General features: G+C 53.3%; 1 protein-coding gene across 3 annotated transcripts in view; it reads right to left on the minus strand.

The window, feature by feature from the left end:
• Positions 1 to 13,333, minus strand: part of HGS (hepatocyte growth factor-regulated tyrosine kinase substrate) — a 126,242-nt gene that overhangs the window by 64,617 nt on the left and 48,292 nt on the right. For all 3 annotated transcript variants that reach the window (XM_075349515.1, XM_075349514.1, XM_075349513.1), the window contains exons 18-20: positions 13,201 to 13,328; positions 12,586 to 12,696; positions 12,387 to 12,473 (exon numbers count right to left, since the gene is read on the minus strand). In XM_075349515.1, coding sequence (XP_075205630.1) covers positions 12,387 to 12,473; positions 12,586 to 12,696; positions 13,201 to 13,328 — 326 coding nt within the window. The remainder of the gene's footprint in view (positions 1 to 12,386; positions 12,474 to 12,585; positions 12,697 to 13,200; positions 13,329 to 13,333) is intronic.

The raw sequence follows: 13,333 nt of genomic DNA on the forward strand, positions 1-13,333 counted from the left end.
TGCAGACTAGACCAAGTGGCAGCCTGACAGACCTGCTGAGCCGTAGCCTGGTGCCTGAAAGCCCAAGAGGCTGTACCTGAGTACATTGGTAGGCATCGGATATGGCCGACCTAATCCAACGTGCTAGGGTCGGTTTAGAAGCCGAGAGACCCTTGCGCTGACCTGTGGTCAGCACAAAAAGAGAGGTGCACCGCCTAAGAGCAGCGGTGCGTGACACATAGATCCGGAGCGCCCGCACCAAATCTAAAGTATGCAACGCTTTCTCAAAACGATGCACAGGGGCCGGACAAAGGGAAGGCAATGAAATGTCCTGGTTAAGGTGGAAAGGAGACACCACCTTAGGGAGAAAGTCCGGAGTCGGACGGAGAACCACCTTGTCTTGGTGAAAAACCAAAAAGGGTGACTCCGAAGAGAGCGCAGCCAAATCAGAGACTCTCCTGAGAGAAGTTATGGCCACCAGAAAGACCACTTTCTGTGAAAGTCGAAACAAAGAAACCTCCCTAAGAGGCTCAAAGGGGGGTTTCTGTAAGGCCGTGAGGACCAGATTAAGGTCCCAGGGATCCAAAGGCCGCCGATAAGGAGGAATGATGTGAGATGCGCCCTGCATGAAGGTGCGCACCTGGGCCAGTCGGGCGATACACCGCTGGAACAACACTGACGGAGCCGAAACCTGTCCCTTGAGGGAATTGAGGGATAGTCCTAGCTGCAGACCGGACTGTAGAAAGGACAGGATGGTCGGCAAGGAAAAAGGCCAAGGAGCATGGCCGGAAGAGCGACACCAGGACAGGAAAATTCTCCAAGTCCTGTGGTAAATCCTGGCCGAGGAAGACTTCCGAGCCTGAGTCATAGTGGAGATGACCTCGGAAGGAATGCCTGAAGCCGTCAGGATCCAGGACTCAAGAGCCACGCCGTCAATCTGAGAGCCGCAGAATTCTGGCGGAAAGAAGGGAATTTTGTTTACTTACCGTAAATTCCTTTTCTTCTAGCTCCAATTGGGAGACCCAGACAGTGGGTGTATAGCTACTGCCCTCTGGAGGCCGCACAAAGAACTACACTTAAAAGTGTAAGGCCCCTCCCCTTCTGGCTATACACCCTCCCGTAGGAGTACAGATTCCTCAGTTTTAGTACCAAAGCAAGAAGGAGGAAAGCCAATAACAGTTTCAAAAACAAATTCAATCCGATAACACGATCGGAGAACTTAAGAAACAACATGAACAACATGTGCACCCGAAAAAACGAAACCCTAAGAACAAATAGGGCGGGTGCTGGGTCTCCCAATTGGAGCTAGAAGAAAAGGAATTTACGGTAAGTAAACAAAATTCCCTTCTTCTTTTTCGCTCCTAATTGGGAGACCCAGACAGTGGGACGTCCAAAAGCAGTCCCTGGGTGGGTAAAAAGATACCACATGAACGGGCTGTCAGACAGCCTCTTCCTACAGGTGGGCCACCGCCGCCTGAAGGACCTGTCTACCTAGGCTGGCATCTGCCGAAGCGTAGGTATGCACTTGATAGTGTTTGGTAAACGTGTGCAGACTCGACCAGGTAGCCGCCTGGCACACTTGCTGAGCCGTAGCCTGATGCCGTAATGCCCAGGACGCACCCACGGCTCTGGTAGAATGGGCCTTCAGTCCAGATGGAATCGGAAGCCCAGCAGAACGGTATGTGTGAAGAATTGGTTCCTTGATCCACCGCGCCAGGGTGGATTTGGAAGCTTGCGATCCCTTATGCTGACCAGCGACTAGGACAAAGAGCGCATCCGAACGGCGTAGAGCCGCCGTGCGAGAAATGTAAATGCTGAGTGCTCTCACCAGGTCCAACAGATGTAAACCCTTTTCAAATTGGTGAACTGGATGCGGACACAAAGATGGTAAAGTGATATCCTGATTGAGATGAAAGGAAGAAACCACCTTGGGAGAAAACTCTGGAATTGGACGCAGTACTACCTTGTCTTGGTGAAACACCAGGAAGGGAGATTTGCAAGATAACGCCGCTAGCTCGGACACTCTTCGAAGAGACGTGACCGCCACAAGAAAAACTACCTTTTGTGAAAGCCGAGAAAGGGGAACCTCTTTCAAAGGCTCGAAAGGCGGCTTCTGGAGAGCAATGAGAACCTTGTTCAGATCCCAGGGTTCCAATGGCCGTCTGTAAGGAGGAACGATATGACAAACTCCTTGGAGAAACGTGCGTACTTTAGAAAGCTGTGCCAAGCGCTTCTGAAAGAATACGGATAGCGCGGAGACTTGACCCTTAAGAGAGCTAAGCGACAAACCTTTTTCCAACCCAGACTGCAGGAAGGAAAGAAAAATTGGCAATGCAAATGGCCAGGGAGAAAACCCTTGAGCCAAGCACCACGCTAAGAATATCTTCCACGTTCTGTGATAGATCTTAGCTGAGGATGGTTTTCTAGCCTGTCTCATTGTGGCAACAACCGCCTGAGATAAACCTGAGGCCGCTAGGATCCAGGACTCAATGGCCACACAGTCAGGTTCAGGGCCGCAGAATTCAGATGGAAAAACGGCCCTTGAGACAGCAAATCTGGACGGTCTGGTAGTGTCCACGGTTGGCCTACCGTGAGATGCCACAGATCCGGGTACCACGACCTTCTTGGCCAATCTGGAGCGACGAGTATGGCTCGATGGCAGTCGGACCTGATTTTCCGGAGAACTCTGGGTAACAATGCTAGAGGTGGGAACAAATAGGGGAGTCGGAATTGCGACCAATCCTGAACCAAGGCGTCTGCCGCCAGTGCTCGGTGATCGTGAGACCGTGCCATGAAAACTGGGACCTTGTTGTTGTGCCGTGACGCCATCAGATCGACGTCCGGCGTCCCCCAGCGGCAACAGATCTGCTGAAACACGTCCGGGTGAAGGGACCATTCTCCTGCGTCCATGCCCTGGCGACTGAGAAAGTCTGCTTCCCAGTTTTCCACGCCTGGGATGTGAACTGCGGATATGGTGGACGCTCTGCTTTCCACCCACGTCAAAATCCGTTGGACTTCTTGAAAAGCTTGGCGACTGCGTGTTCCCCCTTGGTGGTTGATGTAAGCCACCGCCGTAGAATTGTCCGACTGAATCCGAATCTGCTTGCCTTCCAGCCATTGTTGGAAGGCTCGCAGGGCAAGATAGATTGCTCTGATTTCCAGAACATTGATCTGCAGGGTGGACTCTTCCAGAGTCCACATCCCCTGAGCCCTGTGGTGGAGATACACCGCTCCCCACCCTGATAGGCTCGCATCCGTCGTGACCACTGCCCAGGACGGGGGAAGGAACGACTTTCCCTGTGACAATGAGGTGGGGAGAAGCCACCAACGGAGAGAGTCCTTGGCAGTCTGAGAGAGGGAGACAGTCCTGTCGAGGGACGTCGATTTCCCGTCCCATTGGCGTAGAATGTCCCATTGTAGAGGGCGCAGATGAAACTGCGCGAACGGGACTGCCTCCATTGCTGCTACCATCTTTCCTAGGAAATGCATGAGGCGCCTCAGTGAGTGCGACTGGCTCTGAAGGAGAGATTGCACTCCAGTCCGTAGCGAGCACTGCTTGTCCAGTGGAAGCTTCACTATCGCTGATAGAGTATGAAACTCCATGCCAAGATAAGTCAGAGATTGGGTCGGGGTTAGATGAGACTTTGGAAAGTTGATAATCCACCCGAAACTCTGGAGAGTGTCTAGTGCCACCTTCAGACTGTGTTGGCATGCCTCTTGAGAGGGTGCCTTTATAAGCAGGTCGTCTAGATACGGGATGACCGAGTGACCCTGCGAGTGCAGAACAGCTACTACTGCTGCCATGACCTTGGTGAAGACCCGGGGGGCTGTTGCCAGACCGAAAGGTAACGCTACGAACTGTAGGTGTTCGTCGTGTATGACGAAGCGTAGGAAACGCTGATGCTCTGGTGCGATCGGCACGTGGAGATACGCATCCTTGATATCTATTGATGCTAGAAAATCTCCTTGAGACATTGAGGCTATGACGGAGCGTAGGGATTCCATCCGGAACCTCCTGACTTTTACGTGTCTGTTGAGCAACTTTAGATCCAGGACGGGCCGATACGATCCGTCCTTTTTTGGGACCACAAACAGATTGGAGTAAAAACCGTGACCTTGTTCCTGAAGCGGGACGGAGGTCACCACTCCTTCCGCCTTTAGAGCGGCCACCGCCTGCAACAGAGCATCGGCTCGGTCTGGTGGTGGAGAAGTTCTGAAGAAACGAGTTGGCGGACGAGAACTGAACTCTATCCTGTACCCGTGAGACAGAATATCCCTCACCCAACGGTCTTTGACGTGTGACAGCCAGATGTCGCCAAAGTGGGAAAGCCTCCCACCGACCGCGGGTGTGGGAATCGGAGACCGCAAGTCAGGAGGACGCCGTCTTGGCAACGGTTCCTCCGGCTGTCCTTTTTGGGCGTGACTGAGACCTCCAAGAATCTGAGCGTCTCTGGTCCTTTTGAGTCTTTTTTGACGAGGCGAATTGGGACCTGCCCGGTCCTCGAAAGGACCGATAACCAGACTGACCCTTCCTCTGTTGGGGTCTGTTTTGTCTGTGTTGCGGTAAGGATGAGTCCTTACCCTTGGAGTGTTTGATGATTTCATCCAAACGCTCTCCAAACAATCGGTCACGAGAAAAAGGCAAATTGGTTAAGCACTTCTTGGAATGAGAATCTGCTTTCCAATGTCTCAACCACAGGGCCCTACGCAAAACAACGGAGTTGGCTGACGCCACTGCCGTGCGGCTTGTAGCGTCAAGAACAGCATTAATCGCGTACGACGCGAATGCCGCCATTTGCGAGGTCAATGGTGCTACCTGCGGGGCACATGCACGTGTGACGGAGTCAACTCGCGCAAGCCCGGCTGAGATAGCTTGGAGTGCCCATACGGCCGCAAAAGAAGGCGCTAATGACGCTCCAATCGCTTCATAGATGGATTTCAGCCAGAGCTCCATCTGCCTGTCAGTGGCATCTTTAAGTGCCGCTCCATCTTCAACTGCAACCAAGGATCTAGCTGCAAGCCTGGAAATTGGAGGATCCACTTTTGGACACTGGGTCCAACCCTTGACCACCTCAGGGGGAAAAGGATAGCGTGTATCTTTAAGCCGTTTAGGAAAACGCCTTTCAGGATAAGCGTGGGGTTTCTGGATTGCGTCTCTAAAGTCAGCGTGGTCCAGAAAAGTGCTTAAAGTACGCTTAGGGTATCTGAAATGGATTCTCTCGTGCTGCGAAGCTGACTCCTCCACAAGAGGAGCTGGTGGGGAAATATTTAACATCTTATTGATGTTAAATATAAGATCATTAACTATGGCGTCACCATCTGGTGTATCAAGATTGAGAGCGGTCCCAGGATCAGAATCCTGATCAGTTACGTCCGCCTCATCACCCATAGATTCATCTCGCTGGGATCCTGACCATTGAGATGAATGTGAAGGCCCGTCATAGCGAGCCCGCTTAGGCTGCCCGGGGCCATCGTCCGAGTCAGAGTCTTCACCCTGAGGTGTATATGCCCGTCCCGGAGCTTGGAGCTGAGGGGGACCAGGGGGCAATGATTGCACAGTGTCCGTGGCCTGAAGTACAGGCCTAGCTCGCAATGTGTCAAGAATTTGTGACATAGTGAGAGACATTCTGTCAGCAAAAGCTGCAAACTCAGTTCCTGTCACCTGGACAGCATTCACAGGTGGTACACCCTGGGTCACGTCCAGCAGAGGTCCCGACTGTGCAAGCGCCGCAGGGGCCGAGCACTGCACACAATGGGGGTCCGTGGAGCCTGCCGGTAGAAAAGTCCCACAAGCGGTGCAGGAGGCATATAATGTCTGTGCCTTGGCACCCTTGCGTTTTACGGACGACATGTTGCTGGCTCTCTGCTGTGAGAGAGTCTATAGCCAAAGGGCGACCAGCGCTATGCAATACAAAGTATTTGTAGAAACAAAATACTAAGAATAATACTGGCACAAGAGGGGGCTTACCGCCCGCTGAATAGCGGGTAAGAGGCTGCAGATTCCTTGTCTGGGTCTCCCCGGCTCCCCTCTGCAGCTCAGCGTGTCAGCAGGAATGGCTGCCGGCGTCTGTGGAGAGGGGCGGTCCGTGGGAGTTCCCAAACAAAAGTGCGGGAAACAGTGTCCCCTCTGTGCCGATTGTGAGGGCTGGAGTATGTAAAAACGACTCCAGCCCTCAGCGCTGATGCACTGGCCAGCGTCCCGCCCCTCTCCTGACTGGCAGGTCTGGGGGCGGGAACGAACGGAAGCAGGCCGCAAAAGCCGGGGACTCGAGTTATCAGCGCGGCCGCCGTAAAAGCGCGGGCCGTGCTGAAGTCCCCGGCGCACCACAAGTGTCAGCCGCGCCGCAGTCCCAGCGGCCGGCATGACCGTTCCTGGACGTGGCCAGCGTCCCGCCCCTCTCCTGACTGGCAGGTCCGGGGGCGGGAACGAACGGAAGCAGGCCGCAAAAGCCGGGGACTCGAGTTATCAGCGCGGCCGCCGTAAAAGCGCGGGCCGCGCTGAAGTCCCCGGCGCACCACAAGTGCCAGCCGCGCCGCAGTCCCAGCGGCCGGCGCGACCTATTCCTAGAAGTGTGCCTGCTTCAGCGAAGCTGAATGAGGCCTGGCACAAGCGCCGTAGCGCTGATGTCCCCCGGCGCACTACAACACCCAGCAAGCTGCGGTGTGAGCGCCAAATGCACGGGGACACAGAGTACCTTGAGGAAGCAGGGCCATGTCCCTGATGTACTCCGCTCCATCCAGCATCTTCTCCAGGGGCTGTAGATGGAGCACGGTCTCAGTGCCTGGAGACCGGTAAATCCCACTTCACCCAGAGCCCTGTAAAAAGGGATGGGGAAGGAATCAGCATGTGGGCTCCTGCCGCCGTACCCGCAATGGGTACCTCAACCTTACAAACACCTCCGACATACAGTGGGGTGAGAAGGGAGCATGCTGGGGACACTATATGTGTCCTCTTTTCTTCCATCCGATATAGTCAGCAGCTGCTGCTGACTAAAAACAATGGAGCTATGCGTGCGTGTCTGACCTCCTTGCGCACAAAGCTAAAACTGGGGAATCTGTACTCCTACGGGAGGGTGTATAGCCAGAAGGGGAGGGGCCTTACACTTTTAAGTGTAGTTCTTTGTGCGGCCTCCAGAGGGCAGTAGCTATACACCCACTGTCTGGGTCTCCCAATTAGGAGCGAAAAAGAAAACGGACCTTGTGAGAGAAGGTCTGGACGGTCCGGAAGATGCCACGGCACCTCTACGGACAGATGGAGCAGGTCTGGGTACCAAGCTCGCCTGGGCCAGTCTGGAGCAATGATTATGACCCGACGGCCCTCCATTCTGATCTTGCGCAGGACTCTGGGCAAGAGAGCTAGAGGGGGAAACACGTAGGCCAGACGGAACTGGGACCAATCCTGAACCAGCGCGTCCGCTGCCAAGGCCTGAGGATCGTGGGAGTGAGCCACGTAAACCGGGACCTTGTTGTTGTGCCGGGATGCCACGAGATCCACTTCCGGAGTGCCCCACTTGCGGCAGATTGACCGGAACACTGCCGGATGCAGGGCCCACTCGCCGCTGTCCACGGTTTGACGGCTGAGATAATCTGCCTCCCAGTTTTCTACGCCTGGGATGTGGACTGCGGATATGGTGGACTTGGAGTCCTCCGTCCACTGAAGGATACGTTGAACCTCCAACATTGCTAGGCGGCTGCGAGTCCCGCCCTGGTGATTGATGTAGGCAACTGCTGTCGCGTTGTCTGACTGGACTCTAATGTGCTTGCCCGCCAACAGGTGGTGAAAGGCTACGAGAGCTAGGAGCACAGCTCTGATTTCCAGCACATTGATCGAGAGGGCTGATTCGGACGGAGTCCAAGTGCCCTGTGCTCGGTGGTGGAGAAACACTGCTCCCCAGCCGGATAGACTGGCATCCGTGGTGAGAATCACCCAGGACGGGATCAGAAAGGAGCGTCCCTGGGATAGAGAGAGAGGCCGAAGCCACCACTGAAGAGCTCCTGGTCTGTGGCGACAGAGCCACTAGCCTGTGCAAGGAAGAGGTCCGCTTGTCCCAACAGCGGAGAATGTCCAGCTGCAGGGGACACAGATGGAACTGGGCAAAGGGAACCGCTTCCATTGACGCCACCATTTGACCCAGCACCTGCATGAGGTGCCTGATGGAATGACGGCGGGGCCTCAGCAGAGAGCGCACCGCCAGATGAAGGGACTGCTGTTTGACTAAGGGCAGCTTCACAAGTGCCGGCAGAGTCTCGAATTGCATCCCTAGGTACGTAAGTTTCTGGGTCGGGGTCAGAGTGGACTTGGGCAGATTGACAAGCCACCCGAATTGAGCAAGCGTGGCGAGAGTGAGCGAGACACTCCGCTGACAGTCTGCACTGGATGAAGCCTTGACTAGAAGGTCGTCCAGGTAAGGAATCACTGCCAACCCCTGGAGGTGAAGAACCGCAACCACTGCTGCCATGACCTTGGTGAATACTCGAGGGGCCATGGCTAACCCGAAGTAGAGAGCCTCAAATTGTAAATGTTCCTCTCCGATTGCAAAACGTAGTCAATGCTGGTGTGAAACTGCAATTGGCACATGCAAATAGGCATCTCTGATGTCGATGGATGCTAGAAAATCTCCTTGGGTCATTGAGGCAATGACTGATCTCAGAGACTCCATGCGAAAATGCCGCACCTGAACATGCTTGTTGAGAAGCTTGAGATCCAGGATGGGCCGGAAGGAACCGTCCTTCTTGGGGACTAGGAAGAGATTTGAGTAGAAACCTCTGAACCGTTCCCGGGCGGGAACCGGTACAATTACTCCGTTGGCCTGCAAGGATGCCACGGCCTGAGAGAAGGCGGCGGCTTTGGAGCAGGGGGAAGTGGACAGAAAAAATCTGTTTGGCGGGCTGGAAAAGAATTCTATCCTGTAGCCGTGAGAGATGATATCCCGCACCCACTGATCGGAGACGTGTTGAAACCACACGTCGCCAAAGTGGGAGAGCCTGCCACCGACCAAGGACGTTGCTGGCGCGGACAGATAGTCAAGAGGAGGCTGCCTTAGTGGCAGCCGCTCCTGCGGTCTTCTGTGGACGCGCCTTTGTGCGCCAGTTGGATTTTTGGTCCTTGCCTGAGTTAGTGGACGAGGCCGAGGGCTTAGAGGAGGACCAGTTGGAGGAACGAAAGGAACGAAACCTCGACTGATTCCTACCCTGGACAGGTTTCCTGGTTTTGGTTTGTGGCAAGGAAGTACTCTTCCCGCCAGTAGCTTCCTTAATAATTTCATCCAGTTGTTCACCGAACAGCCGGGACCCAGCAAAAGGGAGCCCAGCAAGGTACTTCTTGGAAGAAGCGTCTGCTTTCCACTCTCGAAGCCACAAGATCCTGCGGATCGCGAGGGAATTAGCGGAAGCCACCGCCGTGCGGTGAGAAGCCTCCAGAATGGCAGACATGGCATAGGATGAAAAAGCCGAAGCCTGGGAAGTTAAGGCAACCATTTCGGGCATAGAGTCCCTGGTGAGAGAATGCATCTCCGCCAGAGAAGCAGAGACGGCCTTAAGAGCCCACACTGCTGCAAAAGACGGGGAGAACGAGGCCCCTGCCGCTTCATATACAGATTTGGCCAGAAGGTCAACCTGGCGGTCAGTGGAATCCTTAAGTGAGGTGCCATCCGCCACAGATACAACTGTCCGGGATGAGATTCTAGACACCGGAGGATCTACCTTTGGTGAATGAGCCCACTCCTTGACCACCTCTGGTGGAAAGGGAAAACGGTCATCAGAACTACGCTTTGGAAAGCGTTTGTCAGGACAGGCCCTGGGCTTGGTCACAGTGGCCTGAAAACTGGAGTGGTTAAAAAACACACTCCTTGCTCTCTTAGATGAGGTAAACTGGTGTTTTTCTACCAGAGAGGCTTGTTCCTCTGACACTGGCGGATTGAGGTCCAGTATGGAATTAATGGACGCAATCAAATCACTAACTCTGCATCACCTTCGGTTAGATCAATAGGGTACATAGAGGTAGCGTCCGAGCCCACAGTAAAGGCATCCTCCTCGCCCTGCGATTCAGCTCGTGAATCAGAGCCGTGGGACGAGGAAGGAGAAGAGTCCCTGCGTCTCTGTTTAGGAGGACGGGGTCTGGGAGCAGATGAAAAATCCTCTGTGAGTTCTGCAGAGCAAGTCAGAGCAGCAGAGGCACCCTGAGAAGGGGGCTGATGCATGGTCAGCAGAGTCCGGGACAGCTGTCCCATGGAGTCGGCAAAGGACTGGGAGATGGCATTAGAAAACGATGCTACCCAAGCCGGGGGTTCAGCCACCGGGGGTTCAGCCACCGGGGCTGGAGCAGCCGGAGGGACCCCTGGGGAGACTCCAGGCTGAGGCACCACCATGTTAGAGCAGGCATCACAATGTGGATATGTGCTCGGTTCAGGCAGTATGAGCTTACATGCAGTGCATATAGAGTAAAGCCTTGCAGCCTTGCTCCTAGTGACAGACATGCTGCTGAGGTGGAGGCTCTGCAGTAAAGAACACACTCCTTCAGAATGACCCCCAGAGAGTGTATAAGAAAGTCCACAACCAGAGGTTGTGGCTTACCAGACCGTTTTGTGTGCCCTCCGGATTCCACAGCTCGGACCCCCAGACAGATTGCAGAGCTGCAGCAGCCAGCGCCGATCAGTGTGTGAACGCTGATAAAATGGCGCCGGAGTGAGGAGGGGGGGCGGGGTTTAGTCCAAGAGCGGGAACCGGAGGGCCAAGGAGAAATACAGGGGCGGGAAACATCTCCTCAGAGAGGAGTGTCCTCCCCTGTGCTGAACGGCCGGTGGGCGGCGCCGCACTGTCCCCCTGCATGACTGACATGCAGGGGCAGTGAAAACGAAAGTAGGCCGCAGCCGAAGCCGGGGCCTAAATTTTTCCATGCGGCCGACAAGCAGGCACCCTCGGCGCGGTTCTCAGGAAAAAAAAACGGAGAACCGGCCGGAAATTACAGCAAAGTTAAATAACACACTCTCCCCACAATAAATGTACAAGGGACCCCTCAATAACGTCTCAATACTTAGCTTATGAGAAGCAGGGCCAGGTCCCTGAGGGATGAGCGCTCCGTCCGGCAGGGTCCTGAAAGGGCTGCAGATGGAGACCGGTCTCCTGCAAAGCAGTGAGAATCGTGATGGCTCCCACTTCAAGCCAGAGCCCGAGGGGATGGTGAAGGAGCGCGGCATGTAAGGCTCCAGCCTTGTAAAATCAACCTTAACAGCACCGCCGACACAGTGGGGTGAGAAGGGACATGCCGGGAGTCCAGCTTGGACCCGCTTTTCTTCCAAATCTTTAAAATCAAAAAAGAATGCATGTGTGTGTGTGACCTCCTGAACACAAAGCATTGAACTGGCTTGATTTGGTCATCCAGGGGGTGTATATGCTCGGAGGGAGGAGCTACACTTTTTAGTGTAGTACTTTGTGTGTCCTCCGGAGGCAGAAGCTATACACTCATGGTCTGGGTCTCCCATAAGGAACGATGAAGAAATTTGTTTTTAATTGCGCAAAATATAAAAAAAAATAAAAAAGTTTGATATTTTCCACTCGTACACACTAGGGGGAGCAGCTGCTGAAATCCTACTGTAGAGCTACTGTGGAACTAGCTCACATTTACAACTGCAGTAAAAGTGGGTGGAATCTGCTCTTTTGTGTGCAATGTCACAGCTCCCCCTCCCAATCTGGGTGTTTCCAAAAAGACAAGGGAAGATGAAGTTTAGGGTAAGCGTGGAGCCATTTTGTTGGTAACCGCAAAGTGATCCTAATAAGTCTAAAGTGTCACCAATGACAGCTGCATAGTGCTCCCCACATAGCGCTCTGCACGCCCCATACTAACCATGCTCTGCCCCACACCCCCCGCCCCACACGCTCTGTCCCACACCCGCCCCACACGCTCTGTCCCACAGCCGCCCGCCATGCTCTGCCGCACACCCGCCCGCCTGCCATGCTTTGCCGCACGCTTGCCCGCCATGTTCTACCGCACACCAGCCCGCCTGCCATGCTCTGCTGCACACCCGCCCGCCTGCCATGCTCTGCCGCACACCCGCCCGCCTGCCATGCTCTGCCACACAACCGCCATGTTCTACCGCACACCAGCCAGCCTGCTATGCTCTGCCGCACACCCGCCCGCCATGCTCTGTCGCACGCACGCCCGCCTGTCCGTGTATACCGCCCCACCGTATACTGCGCTCCTCAGTATACTGTGCTCTGTTGAGGTGAGCACATGAGAGTGGGGGGAGGTCATTTTAAATTATTATATTTAAAAAATGTTAATATTTTACACAATCTTACACAAAGAAAAAAAAAAAAGTAAATTAATTGTATGCCAACTCCTTTAAAGACTTGTTTGTCATGCCTTGATATTATGTAGTGAATATATATTATCAATAACTGGCACTTACAGGCTGATACATGGGTTGTTGTCCGGGGAGGAAAGGCTGCTGGTTGCTCATTGCTGGATCTTGGCCAGGGAGACTAGTCATAAGGTTCTGTAAAGAGAAGACAAACTTGGATCTGTCTACAATGCCTAGATTGATTAACGTGCCTTCTTTCATATTTAACCTCCCAGTAATTTAAAGAGTTGACATCATTTGGACTAACCTGCATATTGTAAGGCTGATAACCCAGGGGTACAGTCTGTGCACCCATGTACGTCATCCCAGCGGCTGGAGGATTCTGGGAAATGGAAGGGAGGCTCTGGGAGGGCACACTCTTTAAAAGTGAGAGTGGGTAAAAAAAAAAAAACAAAAAAAAAACAATAATGAAAAAATTGTTACTGAATTGTTACACATTATAAGGCATGTTGACCTGACACGTGAACCACTTTAGGATCAAGGATGGTTCAGTTCTCAGTTTTATATGAATATCTCCATAAAATATACTTATACGTCTATCTGAACTATGCGTTCATGGCCATAACATCCTCTATACATCTTTGTACATAATTCACCGGTTATCAGTTAGTCACAATATCTGTAGTGGCGGTAGCTGACTGACTATTACGCCAAGTATGTTGTGGTGAGATATTTGCCATCAGCCAGAAGGAGAGGAGGCTTTAAACTCAAAATGTTTGACATTTATTATTTGGTAATTTTGCTGTAAACTTCAGAGGTTGAAAAATTACATAAAGAGGCTTAAAACATGTAACATTTGTCTTTGGACTCCAATAAAAAAGAATGGTTGGGAACAGCGAACGAGTAAAGGGTCCCTACTTACTTGGTAGGTCTGTGTAGGGGTGGGCTGGTAAGACGTATACGCGGGGTTGGTAGTTGGCACAGGTTGCCCTTGCTGAGCTGCTGGAGCAGATCCTGCTGGATACATGTATGCATTCACCATGTTGGGATCTGTA

The sequence above is a fragment of the Anomaloglossus baeobatrachus genome, chromosome 5, assembly GCF_048569485.1.
Source record: "Anomaloglossus baeobatrachus isolate aAnoBae1 chromosome 5, aAnoBae1.hap1, whole genome shotgun sequence".
NCBI classification, from domain to species: Eukaryota; Metazoa; Chordata; class Amphibia; order Anura; family Aromobatidae; genus Anomaloglossus; species Anomaloglossus baeobatrachus.